At 45.3% G+C, this 15,844-nt stretch overlaps 1 protein-coding gene across 2 annotated transcripts; it reads left to right on the top strand.

Moving 5' to 3' along the window:
- The first annotated feature begins 2,704 nt into the window (after window positions 1-2,704).
- LOC121047985 (dentin sialophosphoprotein-like) lies at window positions 2,705-11,903 on the top strand. 2 transcript variants are annotated; one of them, XM_042293826.1, is made up of 4 exons: window positions 2,705-3,122; window positions 3,228-3,412; window positions 7,224-7,369; window positions 10,805-11,295. In XM_042293826.1, the coding sequence occupies exons 1-4, from the start codon at window positions 2,855-2,857 to the stop codon at window positions 10,824-10,826; spliced, it is 621 nt and encodes a 206-aa protein (XP_042149760.1). In that variant the 5' UTR covers window positions 2,705-2,854; the 3' UTR covers window positions 10,827-11,295. The 2 variants fall into 2 exon arrangements, with proteins under 2 accessions (XP_042149760.1, XP_040359701.2); XM_040503767.2 differs by lacking the exons at window positions 7,224-7,369; window positions 10,805-11,295 and adding an exon at window positions 11,840-11,903 and having other exon boundaries at window positions 2,707-3,122.
- The last annotated feature ends 3,941 nt before the right edge of the window (window positions 11,904-15,844 follow it).

Consider the following 15,844-nt stretch of genomic DNA (forward strand, 5'->3'; position numbering starts at 1 on the left):
CTTTTCACACTGCACTTAGTAGTCTTTATAGTACACACTGCACTTAGTAGTCTTTAGTACTATTATAGCACCCCCCCCCTTTCCCCTTCTCCCGTTCGCGTGGGGTCCCCCCTAACTGTGGCGGGTACCCAAGGGGTTCCCAACACATCCATGCTTGAGAACCACTGGTCTAGAACATAAAAGTCACACGCTGGTGAAAATAGCTTTGACAACGTAGTAACGAGGGACTGACGCCAAGTATAGATAATAAAGAATACACTTCTCACAAAAGTATTAGCTCTGCGTGTAGTCAATTTTCACGGTCCATTTAACAGCAAGCCTCACTATTTCAATCACCCTATATAAGAGTGGCATGCCAACCTTTGCCGTCGCGGCTCCGGCGTCCGACGCACCCCTCGCCAGTTGCGTGCGCTTGCCTTCCGTCGCTCCCTCACTTCCTGCGAGAAATAAATATGAAAGTAAACATTTCAGAGAATCCTATCTGGTTCGGAAACAATAAAGAAAAGTCGGCAACCAACCAAATGCTAAAAATGTAGGAACCCTACGTTTCGAGCCTAGGTGCATTGTTTGAAAAAGTGCATCTACTCAACGGCCTGCCGTCCTTTATCTAGAAATAAACATACACAGAAGACATCGCGCACATTCTTTGACGCTGTTTCACTGAAAATGACTAAACCATGCTAACAAAGCGTCAAAAAGTTTAGCAACACTTACCGAAATCTAAGAGCGTGGCGGGTGACGGGTCTTCATCCACCTTCCATTTTACATCCACGACCTGCCTGCGTAATTTTTTTTATAGCTCCCTCATCAGACATTAGTTGCACACCGATGGCCGGGTTATCTAACGCTTTAACGGGATATACATTCCACTTATCTTCGCCTATCCACTTAATAAGGATATGTGTCATCTTGCACGTACCGCGGTCCGGTAAACCTTCCGATTCAACACGCAAACAACGCAACCGCCAACAAAGACAAAAGAAAAGAAGCGGCTTGGTTGCTTGGATTGGATTGGGTGGGTAGATAAATGCTAGCGGCTGTACCCTTTGTATCGGGTGGCAGCTTGCGCCACCTAGCCTGATTGTATGTCCAGATGTCACAGTGCGACTAATAGCGAGTTCGTTTCACGGCACTCGTGTCCACGCGTGCTCATTCGCGGCGTAAAGCGAGTTCGTTTCGGCAGGCACTCCAGGAGTGGTTGCACTCTCCGAGTTCGTTTCAGCGGCGGCACCCCACGCGTGCATGCACTCGCTGCACCGAGAAAATCGGGCGTGCGCCAAAATGCAATCCCGTCATGCCTCGCTCCGGCGAGGCCGGCAAGGAGCGGGAGCAGACGACGGAGGGTTCGTCTGCTACGATGTGTCGCGGAACCAACTACCTCGTTGCGCGGAACCGAAAAGAAAAAAAGTAGATTTTCTGATAGAAATCGCGTCCCGCGGGAAACATAATCAAACGCGAGCTTGAATTATGAGCGTCTGCTATTTCATGAAGGAAGCAATTAACAACCCGTGCTTTATTTGCAGGTCTTAATTCGTTCTGTTGCCGTACAGACGCTGAAATATACCAGTGTGTCAAGAAATGCTCAGAACAAACGCATCAGCGGCACCCCGGGATGTTTATCCTCTTCCGTGTGCGGGTGAAAAATTGAACATTTGTCGACAAAACACCCCCAGCAGAAACCTCTGACTGCCCAATGGGCATACGAGAAAGCTAAACATAGTGACTTTACTCGAGGCTTGGGCAACATCATCGTGCTTAACATTTACCTACGTCAGCTAACTTGCCCCGTCGTATTTTGTTCGAAAAAGCTCTCGTTCTCTACGTCTTCACCAAGGCTAATACCTGATCTACCAGCTGTAATGACGACCAAAATCGAAAGTCCCACGAAAAGTTTTGCTGGATATTCCAATAGACTAGTTTTAAGCAATACCATTTCAGTAGTTCACGCATAATACCATGTGCGAACGAATCAAGCTTCTGCTCGGACAGCATAATCAGCTTTCTTCAGTGTAAACGGTTATAAGAATTGAAAGATCGCAACCAGCTGCTTTGTAGACAGCTGGATGCGGAAATTTACGCCGTGTGTAACTAACTCTCTTTACGGCAGCCGAGTTGCTTGAAGTCATCGCAACTATAAACCACAGGTTGCAGCGTTCAACGTTTGTAGATAAACGTTGGTAGTGACTGCATTCCCGCATTTCCACCCATCACTCCAAACAAAAAGGCTCTAGTTTCGGTTTGAGGTCGGTACTCTTTCTACAACATAGATGGCGGCAGCGTCAGTCTTTTGCACTCGGTGCATTGGGCGAGTTCGTTTGAGTCCAGTTTTCCGTGCAACACTCTGCGAGTGCGATGCATTCTGGGAGAGAACTCGAACGGTACCAGTGCGTGTGAAACGAACTCGCTATAACGTTGGTGCGATGTAGCAACCTCCTTGGATGTAGCCCAAGATGAAAAATAGTATTGTCGCTCCGAAACCAATGAGTTGCCCAAAACAACCAACTTTGGTTTCAGGCAAAATATTTTATTGTCAAAAACAGCCAAACGTTTTAATTCACAAAAAGCACTCGCCCTTCGGGGTTTCCCTTTTTTTTTCCAGGGTGACTACAGCGACTCCGATTAACTCTTGTTACGTTAAAAGTGGTGCAAATGTGTGACGTACAATACTATTCTTGTTCGGCGGGAGTTATAGCTCTACCGCGATTGGCGAAGGGACGAACCGAATCCAGTTTACGTAGCATCGGCGTTTTTGCAGTTTTCGCTTTTTGCGTTTTCCGCCGTCTCCGTGAGCAGCGAGGCGTAAGGTCCGGTTGTTGCTGTTTGTTGAGGCCGCCGATGCCGTTTGCAATCTGAAATGCCTGGTAAGCGACAGTACGGCAAATACCTTTGGAACACCAATTGCAAGATTCCTAGCCGCTCGAAGTGCCGCCTAAAGAATCGTCGGACTGTCGAGCGTCCTACTGTTGAGTCGGACGATTCCGAGAACCATGCTGAGGACAACGACACACCTGGCCAGTCTCAAGACACTGGAGCCACTAGAGCTGCTAGAGCTGCGACCCCACAGAGTCAATCGTGTGACAACACCGACGGAGACAATGCAGATGCCGGCCACCGCGCTTGTGGTGGGTTATATATTCATTATAGCTTTTCTGTTTCCACGGTTTGCACACACGATTGCATCCGGGCATTCACCACTCATAATGAAAATCATTGTTGTCCCATCACAGTCGACACGGCGGCTGCGATGGACTCGGCAGCCGAAAGCGAGGACGAGACCGGGAACAAGTTGTCATCCTCGGAGGACTCGCCGGACCCGTCATCGTCGGAGGACTCATCCGACCCGTCGTCATCTGATTCTGAAGATGAGTCGGATGCTCCTACCTCGCCGAAACCGGGGTCAAGAAGCGAGCTGGTTTGTGACTTGTTACATCTAAATTTTTCTTTGCCATTGAGCATTTCATAACCTCACAAAACGTTCTATTGGCGGTTGACGTTGAGCGCGCGCGGGAAGCGGTTGCCTCGGCCGCTTTGAAAATTTACTTCCCTAAACTGAGAGGCCTGTTTAAGACGAAAGCTCAAAATTGCCTGGCGCACAACGATTAAACCGAAACCAAAACGGTTGCTTGTTCATACAAAATTGCTGGGGGCTAAAATATTTGTTCTGGAATGCTGATTGCGTACAATAATTACGATATGCTTTTCCTTTCTTCTGTTTTACACCCTGAACTTATATAATTGATGCAATATTCTTCAATTCAAGGAGTAGACAGCTGACCTGGCAATAGATTCAGAACTTGAATGAGAAAATTTTTCTCGAGGGAAACATGGCAGCTGCATTTTTGCGAAACGAAACAAGGAATTTAATAGGATCAAAATCTTGGAAAACATTGTGACGGTGTAAGATACTGTATAGGCAAGGACACGCAGCACGGTGAATGGTGCGACCTGATCAACCAGATAAAGTCCTGTTGGTACATGCGCGAGAAGCCTCTTTTGACATGTCTCCTGCCAACAACACTAAAAAAAAAGATAAAACAAAAAAACTTGTTGCTATGACATTTCAGGCGCATGCACGCCTCGCTTGCCACGCCTGTTCAGAACACCAACTGCTCACTCCTCAAGTGATACTGCATGAGCTTGAGGCAAAGACGTTGGATGGGGTGTGGAAGCATGTCCAACTCCACCTTCCCGAAAAGAGACACCAAGGGCAGGTGGTCGGTTTCCACACTTGAATTGAGAAGTGAAAAAGTGGTCCACACAGTCGAGGAATTCTTCTCAGGGACACTTTGCAGATACTTGGACACCGCACCAGAGATATCCGTTTTAGCACGTCCAGAAAACTGTTCTTTCCACCGCTAAGGCATGAAACTAAGGTCAGTGACAAAGCAGCATCTAAGCAACTTGTGTAACTCAAGTTCCCAGTTTTACATGATGTGGCACACACTTAAAACAACTTTAAAAATGAAAGCCGTTTACCACTCCCTGTAATGCCGAATTGGAGCGCATCTCTTTAGGAGGAGGGAAAGGTACGGAGAAGGGGCTGTGCTCCTTTTCCTCTCCTGCTCGCCTCTCATTTAGGGGAAACGTTTCTGCTAAATTTAGTGGAAAAATTTCCCGCTAAATATAGTGGGGAAAATTTTCTGCTAGATTTAGCGGGGAAATTTTTCCACGAAATTTAGCGGGGAAAGATTTCCGCGAAATTTAGCGGGGGAAGTATTCCGCCAAATTTAGCGGGAAAAATCTTCCGCTAAATTTAGCGGGGAAATTTACCCATCATACACTTCGCAGTTACGCCGACGCCGCTCAAGCTGGAAATGGACGCCTAAGAGCTGTGCTCTAAAACAGGCATGTCTCCTATAGGGCGTATTCACGCCCGGCTAGTGAGCACTGCACTCTGTATACATCGCCATCTGTGTGCCCGTAACAGTAGGCGGCAGTGCCCGCACAGGTTATATGGCGCAGCGAATCTTTCTCTAGCTCAGGTGACACCACGCACGAAAATGGTGTTTGCTCGTAACAGTCAACTGTCGCACAAGAACCAAGGACACACTGAAAAAAGTAAACCGAGGACAGCAGGCGTGACAAACTCCCAGTTTTGGCAACTACCTAGAGTCCGAGCACTTGAGCGCGTAAAGCCCGCTCACTCTCTGTGAGGAGGCAACACGAATAACTCGCATCAAAGGGAAAATCCCCGACAAAGATCACGACAAGTACTGAGGACAGCTACCGCCATTATAAGCGAGGGCGGCAAGCACACAACCAGTATGGTTTTCCGCCGTTGCTCGTAGATGGCGGCAACCTTTCCAGGTATTATAGAAGAATGGATAGTTGGGCGCGTTGGTGGGAAGTCATCATAGGAAACAGCGCGAAAAACCGACGACGACGAAGAAGCAGCACACAGTGTATCGAGTACAGCTTCGCTGGTCTTCTTTTTTCACAAGAGTGGAAAGGCTGAACAATTTTTTTTTTGTACACTTGCCGAAAACTCACCCCTGTAACGGCCATAGGTCGACTGTGTCAACGAATAAATAACTACTGCATGATGCGCAAACACGCCGACCAGAACAACAGCACCATGGGCCGAATGTCCCTGCCACCGTCTCCTCCGCCGTCCGTGCTCCTATGGTTCTTCGGTTATCCGCAACAGGGCGAGCAGCAGGCTGTAGTTGCGAAGAGTATAGTGTAAAGCGGGGGACACGTGAGCAACGAAAACTGGCCATGCAACAGTATCATAGCAACCGGTGCTGGCGTCCCTATGTCACTTATGTGCGGTCTGTCGTCGCTCGGGTCTGGTTGATACAGATAAAGCTGTCCGATGCGCCTGTGGCGCGCCTAGCAGCGAACGGCAAACGACACGTGGCACCAAGTTTTACCATTCATCTGTTTAATGCTTAGGGCACACATGCCTTGCACTGCACAGGACGTTCCGAGAGGAAGCTGAACTTAATGAAACACTCAGTTAAATACAAGTTAAGAATGCACCAAAAGAACAGCACCATGTGCCAGCCTCTGCACCGAATCAATCTCCAGGCAAACCAGGAAAGGCAGTCGCCATGATGAGTTATGCCATGTCGTCATGACGTCAGCTCGACAGTAGCATCGGTAACAGGACAAAAAGGACAGTATGAAAACACAGGGACAAGATACAGAAGAACACAAAAACAGTGCCGATTCTCTGCTCTCATTTTCTTTTACTTCAGTAAATAGGAACCTGCTGTTGTCTTGTTATCCTGTTGCTGGCTTCGGTCGCTGATATGGAGGCTACATCTAAGAGTGCTTGCAAGACGAAAATAGCGCAAAAGACAAGGACAAGTGGAAGACTACACAGGACAACCATTTGTCCTGTGTAGTATTCAAATTGTCCTTGTACTTGGTACTTTCTATTTTCGTGATGTTCAACCAACTAGGCCAACAATTTATAGTGCTTAAAAGGCCTGCCTTTTTCATTTGCTTCATGTTTCTGCCAAATTATTTTCATATGAGGTTCCGCACAATTTTTTAGATGCACAAGTTGGCAAATAGGACCTCGACTGCTTTGGCAAACACAATAAAAAGGTCAATAACACACGACTATCGTTTTAATTATTGCTCCCAGACTCTATTTTAAACAGATGTAACACCTAGAGCCACTAAATGAGCTGCGCAGAGTATCGGCACTTCGTTCCGCAATATTGTTGTGGGTGCCGCCATTTTGGTGCTTGTGCAGAGCAGACGGAACTGCCGATCGTCATGATTCAAAAGTGCAATTTCCTCAGCATTAGATTTAGTATTCGGAAGCTCGTGTGGTATTGCTTTGCTTTGTCTCGAACTGTGTAAACATTTTCGAGGACAAAACATGGTTCCCTGTGATTTCAGATAAACCTTCAGATAGCTGGCAAACATGATTTTAAGCCAAAATATAGGCGAGTACCTTTACTATGAAGCGTAGCTTGTTTAGTGGCACTAGTAACACCTACAGAGAGCAGCCACCACAGCGTCAGTCAGGGTTTTCAAGGTTGTTGAAAGTTCAGCAGGTAGCCTGTGTTTTTTCTGTTCTTTCTATTTATGTTATCCACTTTTTCATTGGTTTGGTCATGTTAAAAAAAGAAGGGGGTGTTGTGCGGTCTTCTGTTCTTTTTGTTGGGTTGCTTTCTGGATATGATCATGCACTTTCATAGCCCATTTATTTCCTTGTTATTTTTGTGTAGTGAAATATTCTAACACGTGTCTGAAATTCTGTTCAGGATGAGCTGCTATACCCAGCAGCCAAGCTGTCAATGGCAGAAAGCCTCCTGATGGTAATGGGCCACAGCCTTCGACACTGTTCATCCAAGGAAGCCACTGAGAGCGTACTCAAGCTGATTGACTCCCATCTACCGAAGGATACAAAGTATCCTACAACAAAATACTGCTTTTTCAAGCATTTTGCTGGAAGTGTGGGTAGGAAGACTAGGCATTTCTACTGTAGCAATGAATGGGTTACATTGGAGAATTAGGTCCTAGCGACGGTGAGGCCTGTTGTAACCAGTGTGGTTGGAAGCATTCTGAAAACGACCTTGTGAAGACGTTGTCCTACTTTTTTACCTTAGATCTTGCTAGCCAAATCCGTGAGATGCTTGAGACGAGCGATGGCAGCATCCTAGGCAAACACCGCTTGTCGTACGATGTCACAGACATGACTGAAAGTCTTGGTTGCAGTAGGCTCCCACTGGGTGCAGATGACCTAACCGTAACCTTTAACACTGATGGCGTACCGCTTTTTGAAAGTAGCAACTTTGGAATTTGGCCCTTGCTTGTCCAAGTTAATGAACTTCCATTTAGGGAGCGAATGCAGAAGCTCCAATTGTTCGGACTTTGGTTTGGTTCAGGGAAACCATCTATGAATACATTCCTTGTGCCCTTTGTGAAAGCATTGAATGAGCTGTCGACGTGTGGCATCTCATGGACCGACAAGGGAGGGACTACCAGAGTGTCCAAGGTATTCCCAGGGCCTTGCACGGTGGACACCGTTGCAAGGTGTGAACTCATGCAGATGACACAGTTTAACGGTGCATATGGACGTGCATGGTGTGAGGAGCCCGGCGAGGTGGTGGAAAAGGGGAAGGGGCATTCTCGTGTCTACCCAGCCGGTGCTGCTCCTCCCAAAGGAGGACGCACGAGTCTTTCTCGCAGCATGCGCGCAAAGCGCGTAAAGGCGAACCAAGCTGTGGTGTAAAAGGGTCAAGCGTCCTTTTACTACTTTCTTTTTTTAGCTTTGGTACAGGCTTTGTGGTAGATTACATGCATGCCGTATGTTCAGGCTTCGTGAGATCCACCACATTTCTCTGGTTCAAGGCAAAGCGACGTGACGCGTTTTAGCTGCGTCCCTTTATGAGGGATATGGATGCTAAACTGATGGGCTTGCAGCCCATCTGGGAAATGTCAAGACTGCCCAGATCCCTGAGTGTCATGAAAGGGTGGAAATCGTCGGAATGGAGAAACTGGCTGCTGTACTACTCTCCTGTAGTTTTGAAAGGAATCCTTCCTTCGAAATATTTCAACCATTGGATGCAGTTTGTTGAGATCATGCATTACGTCTTAGGTCCATCACTTTGTATTCAAAAGCTCCGAGACCTTAGGCTCCCCATGTTTGGTTTTGTTCAGAAGTATCGGGAGTTGTACGGCAAAGAGCGTGTTACATACAACACGCACCTGCTCATACATCTTGTTGATAGTGCAATAGGGTGGGGCCCGCCTTGGGGCTACTCGTTATACCCCTTCCAGTCCATTAATGGAAAACTGGGGCGGCTTGTGAAGGGAACTCGTTATCCACATTTGCAAATTGTGGACAAGTTTTCTTTGCTCGAGGCCTTACCAAGACTTTGGAGATCTACATCTCATCAAATGGGAGAGGGGGGGAAACAGGCCACTTATTTAAGGCCCTGCTGAAGGGATACAACTTGAAAGTCCAGTACACGCGCAATGGCCTCATTCATCTTTATGGGAAGGGACAAGTTAGGGATGTTGGGAGACAGTACAAAAATATCGAAATTGGGTGTTTTAAGCTCTGCACTGCCGAACTGGACAAATCTCGGAGGAAAAATTCTTACGTTGTGGCAAATGGTGTCTTTGGTCGCATTACTAAGATAGCCGCCTACTGCTCGAAAAACCAAACAGAATGTGATTGCTTAAAGGAAGTTGATTTGTATGTAAGAGCACAAAATGTTCAAAACAACGTACTGAGTAGGTTCAGAGAGGGTAAATTTTTTTAATTTGTTGAAGTTAATGACACCATTCAAGTCTTGAAGGTTAATGCTAGGTCTGTACAAAAGTGTGTGTGTCTCTGCTGTCCTCCTCACACTTAGTTAGCCACTGTAAGGGAAACGTTTGTGCTAGAGTCTGCATAAACTCACGTGCAGTTCTGGGTGTTTACCAGATTCCTTGTTTTAGCCAGAAGAAAACGACAAAAGGAAACCACGAATGGGTAATGAAGTGAAAATTTAAATGCACAGTTGACACAAAACGAAATGCGAACAGACCGTGCTAGGTTTTCAGAGGATGCTGCACCCCTGCACTGGTAAAATCCCGGGAGATGCCCCAACCCTGGAAGATAGCGCATCCCTATTTTTGGCTTGATTTGTTATATTTTTTTAAACACCGAAACACAGCCCACTCCTAGTAATGGTAGTGCTGGGATCAATGAGGGCCTCGTCATACATGCGGCTTGTTCACTGTGGCGGGATATAAGCGAACGCTTCTGACTGGGAAGTACAGTCATTTTTGCTTCGTTGCCCCTCACCACCATTACAAGCTTGGAAGGGACACCACCTAAAAATAGCAATTTGTTTCAAACTTTTCTTGAATGTACATTGAAAGTTAGCCCACTCCATATTTTCAGCTGATTTGCGGTTGGTGTTAGGTGGGCTATCTCTCGGGATTTTATGGTAAGTTGCGGCTGGGAATGTGCAGCTCCACCTTTGATGTCTTAAGTTCTTGCTCAGTGCATATCAAATTTCGTCGTCATGCCTTCAGGTGATGCAGCATAGGTCAAAAACCATGCACCCGCTATTCGTGTTTCTTCTAGTTCCGACTGAACATATTTTGATCACCAATAGTCAAGTAACGTAAAATACTGAAATCCATGCCATGATAAACCATGATAAAAGCCATGCCACGATAAGTACCACCCCTCAATTTCGTAATAGTTGGGAAATACGCATAACATGCATCTGCATATTGATGACCAAAGAAGCACCCATCTTCCAGTTTTTTGCAATTATCTCCAAATTTTAAGTGGGCATTTGCTAGGGACGTTTTGGTTGGATTGACCACAACCATAAACGACAATTGCACATTTGTATTTTGAACAAGTTACCTTATCCCAACGCACAATCTGACTTGGAATATCTCTGGCATGTGTGTGACATCTTGTCTCTGCACTGGTGCTTAATGGAGCATTTTTATTTTTTGTGTTTTTCTGTGGTAGAGTTTTTTCTTCTGTCTTTATTTTAATATATATTTCTATTTAATATGACAGCTGGGAGTCAGTGCAGTGTCTCTGGTCTTCTGTTTTTTTTTTTTGGCTTCTGTTGGTGTACTTGGTTTGATGCTATGAAAATTTAGGGTTTATATCCTGAAGCAACAAAAGTTGTTCCAGGGTTGGTTTAATTGTTTTCAATCCTCTTTATTTTGTTTAGAAATCTCATATCCAATTTCTAAGCTAAATTAAGGCTGGCATTCCCTATTTGTATCACGGGCAGAAAGCTTTTTAAGGAATAAAAAAAAATAGCGTTTTTTGTGTTTTTTTAATTTTACAGTGCAATTTTCCTTACCTCCTGTGCTATAGATTTGTTTTCTCCATTAACTGATAAGAAGTTAGTGAACTTCAAACACCAAATCAATTCTTGGTTCATTTTAAGGCGGCTGCTTACTCCGTCATGGGAGCATAAAATATGGCTGCTTGGAAGGGGTTAATTTGTATATAAAAATGGAAGTTCACCGCATTATACTAATGAATTCACTGAGTGTCATACATCTAGTGGTATATGTAAACCTTAAGATTTATGTACATCCCTAAGCAATGAAGGTTGGACCGGAGCTGGCTTGACTTTTTGTGCAGAGGTTGATAGCTGCTGTACCATTGCTGTGATAAAGAATGTGCGCACTTTGTATCTAAAATATTGTAAGCCAGGTTCATTGCTTCATCTGTGTGTGACTTTGCAGCCCCCAATAAAGTGCATTAGCTGTATTCTGGCTGACAATGAATTGCGTAAAGTTGTGAATAAATGTTTTCGATGCATCTGAACAAATTTGTTTGTCCTGCCTAATGCACAGTGTAAATTCATGCTTTTTTTTTTTTGTTTTTTCACCATTGTTTTTGGTGGGTTCCCACTCCAAAGAATGGAAATCAGCCGATGTGTCTGCTGCTTTTGATAAAGCTGGCCGGTGTGTTATCGCTTTTCTGCATAGATGAGGCATGAGAGTTGTTCGCTTTCAAATATTTCTATTGTTTCCTTTCTTTACGAAGTGACTAGTATATAAACTCAATGATGTTACTATTTTCACAGACTGAGCGAGAACGGCATGGCGTGTCTTTCAAACACCCGGCCTTCAGCGCGCGCTCTGTGCCTTCCACCATGCTTTGGCAGTATGCGCGTGCTGGATGTGCACGAGATGTTGAAGCATTTTCGAGGGGGAGACTCAAGCTTGAGGAGAGACAACTGAAGCTCCTCCCTGTTCTCACCTTGTCAGTTACCTTAGAGATTTTATAATGCAAGCTATAGGCTCTCAGTGGTGTTAAGTTTTGGATTCCAATGTTTGCACATATGAGTCTGAGCAAAAATGTTCATTCTGAGACATAAGTGCATTGGTTTTTTTGCAGGGTGCCCTTGCTGGGGTCCTCTAGAGCAGAAAGCACAAACCAGCTGATGTCAACTACTCATTGATAAAAACTCTTTAATCCCTATTGAGGAGACAAAGAAATGTGTGTTGCAAGTGATTAAACTAAAGTTCATGTCCAGTGACTAAGCTCAAAATAATGAATGATGAAACTCGTTTATACATCTAATGAGTAAACTAAAAAAAAAAAATTGACCTCTTAATGATAAAAGGTTTTTGCAAATAAGTAAATTCAAAATAATATTGAGTTCTTAACTATAAAACTCGTTTGCACCATGGATATTGCATTCATCATGATGAGCAAACTCAATTGCGACCTTAATGATTAAATTCAAAGGAATATATGTATATCGAGTTCACAATGGAGCAAGCTCAATTGTATTCCTAATGAGTAAATTCATTAGAATCGATATTGAGTTTCTAATAATCAAACTCCATTGCACTCCTAATGAGTAAAATCAGTAGAATCGATATTGAGTTTCTTGTGATCAGTCTCACTTGCATTCTTAATGAGTATAATCAGTAGAATCGATATTGAGTTTCTAATGATCAAACTCAATTGAATTCCTAATGAGTGAAATCAATAGAATCGATATTGATTTTCTACCGATCAAACTAAATTGCATTCCTAATGAGTAATATCAATAGAATCGATATTGATTTTCTAATGATCAAACTCAATTGCGTTCCTATGAGTAAAATCAATAGAATCGATATTGATTTTCTAATGATCAAATTCAATTGCATTCCCAATGAGTGAAATCAATAGAATCGATATTGATTTTCTAATGATCAAACTCAATTGCATTCCTAATGAGTAAAATCAATAGAATCGATATTGATTTTTTAATGATCAAACTCAATTGCATTGCTAATGAGTAATATCAATAGAATCGATATTGAGTTTCTACTGATCAAACTCAATAGACGTTGAGTTTATACTGAGTTTCAATTGACTCTATAGGAACACAGTAGAAAGTCAATTCAAACTCATTGATCATTTTTGTAATGGATCGCCACGCCGCTGACCAATCGCAGCGGGTGGCGAAGTTCGTACCACCTCGTCTCGCCGACTTGCACAGCCCCCGCTCCAAGTGTGACGAAATACGTCTTCCGAGCATTATAATGCAAGGCGGAGCGCACCAATGAGAGGAAGCACAGAGAAGTCGCCGGGGACGCGCGATGACGATGCAGCCAAGGGCGCCGCCATTGGTTGACGTCGGGGGAAAGCAAAAGCGCGTGGTCTAGTGGCAAATAAACGCACGAGGTGCGCAAGGCACGGAGGAACTTGCATGCCGTATAGACCCCTTTCGCAATTCACGTGCTGATTATTAGACGGTCGGAACCACTGCACAATGCCGGAAAAACTGCTAGTGAAAAGACGGTGAGAGTGCAGGCGAGCTGGTGGTAGCTAATCATGTCGTATTACACCTGAGACTGCGGTGGAAGAAATCGGAAGAACTTTCAGTAGAAGGAACAGACACAGAGAACGTCTCAACGTTCTCTGTGTCTGTGTTTGAGACGTTCTCTGTGTCTGTTCCTTCTACTGAAAGTTCTTCCGATTTCTTCCACCGCAGTCTCAGGTGTAATACGACATGATCAGGAAAAACTGCGTCGAGGAAGGTGCGAGTCATCCGATTAGATAGCTGACGTCGCAGCGCTACCAACAATACGGGCCGACGCCTCAAAATTGTAACTCCACTGTGCTCATCACCTTTTTCTGTGAGTGTGCTTTTTTCAGTGTGCTGTGACTTTGAAGTTAAGTTAGCCATTGTGCAATGATTGGACAGCTGCCAACAGGGGGCAGTATTTCGAAAGGGGTCTAAGGGCCTCCTGCGCTGAAGCTTTGAACAAACTGTGGCGCCCTCATTTTGGGTAGTACAAGCTCACCTGGTTGGGACTCCCACTATTGTGGCGCCTTCGACGTGATTTTTTCCCTTCTGCGTAGTGCAGAAGAACGAAAAAAAAACACTTTTGTATGGCCGAAATCGGCTACATTCAACGCCGCAAGACAATCGAATGTTCCGGAATCACGCCACCACAGCTAGGGTAAGGGTCTCGTATCTCTAAGAGGTGACGTATAACATCTGGCGTCCCGACGTTTTTGTTTTTTTCTTTTCCTTTATGTTTCTTTAGGACGCGTGATACGGCATTTCCTGGTTCACGCTTTTATCGCCCTAGCTTTGGCCTGTGCTTCCACGGCGTTAGCATTTTTCGTTTTTGTTTCTTCTATTTTTCTTGCTATCGTGTTCCGCGCCAGAGCAGGCACGCTTCTCATGTGTGGCAGTTTTAGTCGCTCAAGCTTGTTCTACCCAAAACAAGTCATAAAAAGTCGTTTTTCGCAGCACCTCCTATGCAACGCAGGATGCCTAAAGGCACTATTCGAAAGCGATCGCGTCGGTTGCCTCTGCTATAGCCTACAGTGCGCATACTCAGCAAATTTATTCTGTAAAGTACACAATAGTTGCTTTTTTTTTTTTACAGTAAAGTTAAAATTAATTATTTAAGTGTAACCTTGCAAACATATACCTTGTTTTTTAGAGCGCAGCTCTTAGGCGCCCGTTTCCGGCTTGAGCGGCGTCGGCGTCGCCGTCGCCGTCGCCGTCCGCGTAACCGCGCGGTGCATTATGGGTAAATTTTCCCAAAGGAACCCGAGGTCCTTCGGAAGGACCTCGGGTTCCTTCGAGAGGACCTCGGGTTTCTTCGGGAGGACCTCAGAAGGACCTAGGGTTTCTTCGGGAGGGCCTCGGAATGACTTCGGGTTCCTTCGGGAGGGCCTCGGAATGACTTCGGGTTCCTTCGGGAGGACCTTGGAAGGACCTAGGGTTCCTTCGGGAGGACCTCGGGTGGACCTCGGGCTCCTTCGGGAGGACCTCGGGAGGACCTCGGGTTCCTTCGGGAGGACCTAGGGGGGGTCAGGTGACCTGGAAGGTCACGTGACAATGACGTCATCAGTGATGATGACGATGACAATGCGGATACCGATGACGTCATCAGTGACGTCACTGATGACGGTGACGATGCGGATGCCAATGACGTCATCGGCATCCGCATCGTCGTCGTCATCATCACTGATGACGTCATCGTCACGTGACCCCCCAAGGTCACGTGACCCCCCCCTTCCGAGGTCAACTGACCCCCCCCCCCCCCAGTACCCTTCACTCCTCCTCCTCAAGAGCTGCGCTCAAATTCGGCGTTACAGGGAGTTGTAAACGGCTTTCATTTCTCCAACCCATTTTTTTTTCGGGTTGTATAACAAACTTTTAAAGTCACGGGTTAATTAGGTAATTATAAAAGCACGTAAATACGTATTGTCGCGTGATCTTGATTTTGTGTGCACTCTTAAGGGGACCACTCACAGCCCCCTCCCCCTTTATAGTTATTTTTTTGCCAGGCGATTTATTATGGTTTCAATATATTGCCAATCAATATTTTGCTCGAGCTACGTATATTTTAATGAGGCCAATAAAAATAAAACACAACAGCTTGACACCGAAACGCGAACACAGAAACCCATGGACGTATGTCACGTGGCCACACCGACTGCGTTTTTTTTTTCTCCGCTTATCCTGCGTATAAAGCAGACGACGACAACAACAAAGTTGCGTGTCGCCGTTCGTCGTGCGATATTTTTTTTTTAACTTTTATCTCTTCTGCTCGATGTTCTGCACTTGAAGATACATCGGCAGGTACCACGAAAAAGATTTGCGATATAGCGGCCACGCGTCCGTCGCAGAGTTGGTGAGTCGTGCGCCGCCATTGCGTCGTCCGACCCGCGGTACGTCGCCATGTAGAGAATGACGTGTACACGTACTTCCTGTATCTGTGCAGCACTCAGTTTTTCGATCAACGCATTTGCAGTTTTATAAACTCCACAAAAATGGGGTTCATATTATTTTTTTTTTATTTTGGCATTGAATGTGTGCTTTAGATGGCCCACGACTTTGAATATATTTGGTACACGTAGTTTAAACACCACGTGACCATG

Source organism: Ixodes scapularis, unplaced genomic scaffold (assembly GCF_016920785.2).
Source record: "Ixodes scapularis isolate PalLabHiFi unplaced genomic scaffold, ASM1692078v2 PGA_scaffold5__190_contigs__length_132052651, whole genome shotgun sequence".
NCBI lineage: Eukaryota > Metazoa > Arthropoda > Arachnida > Ixodida > Ixodidae > Ixodes > Ixodes scapularis.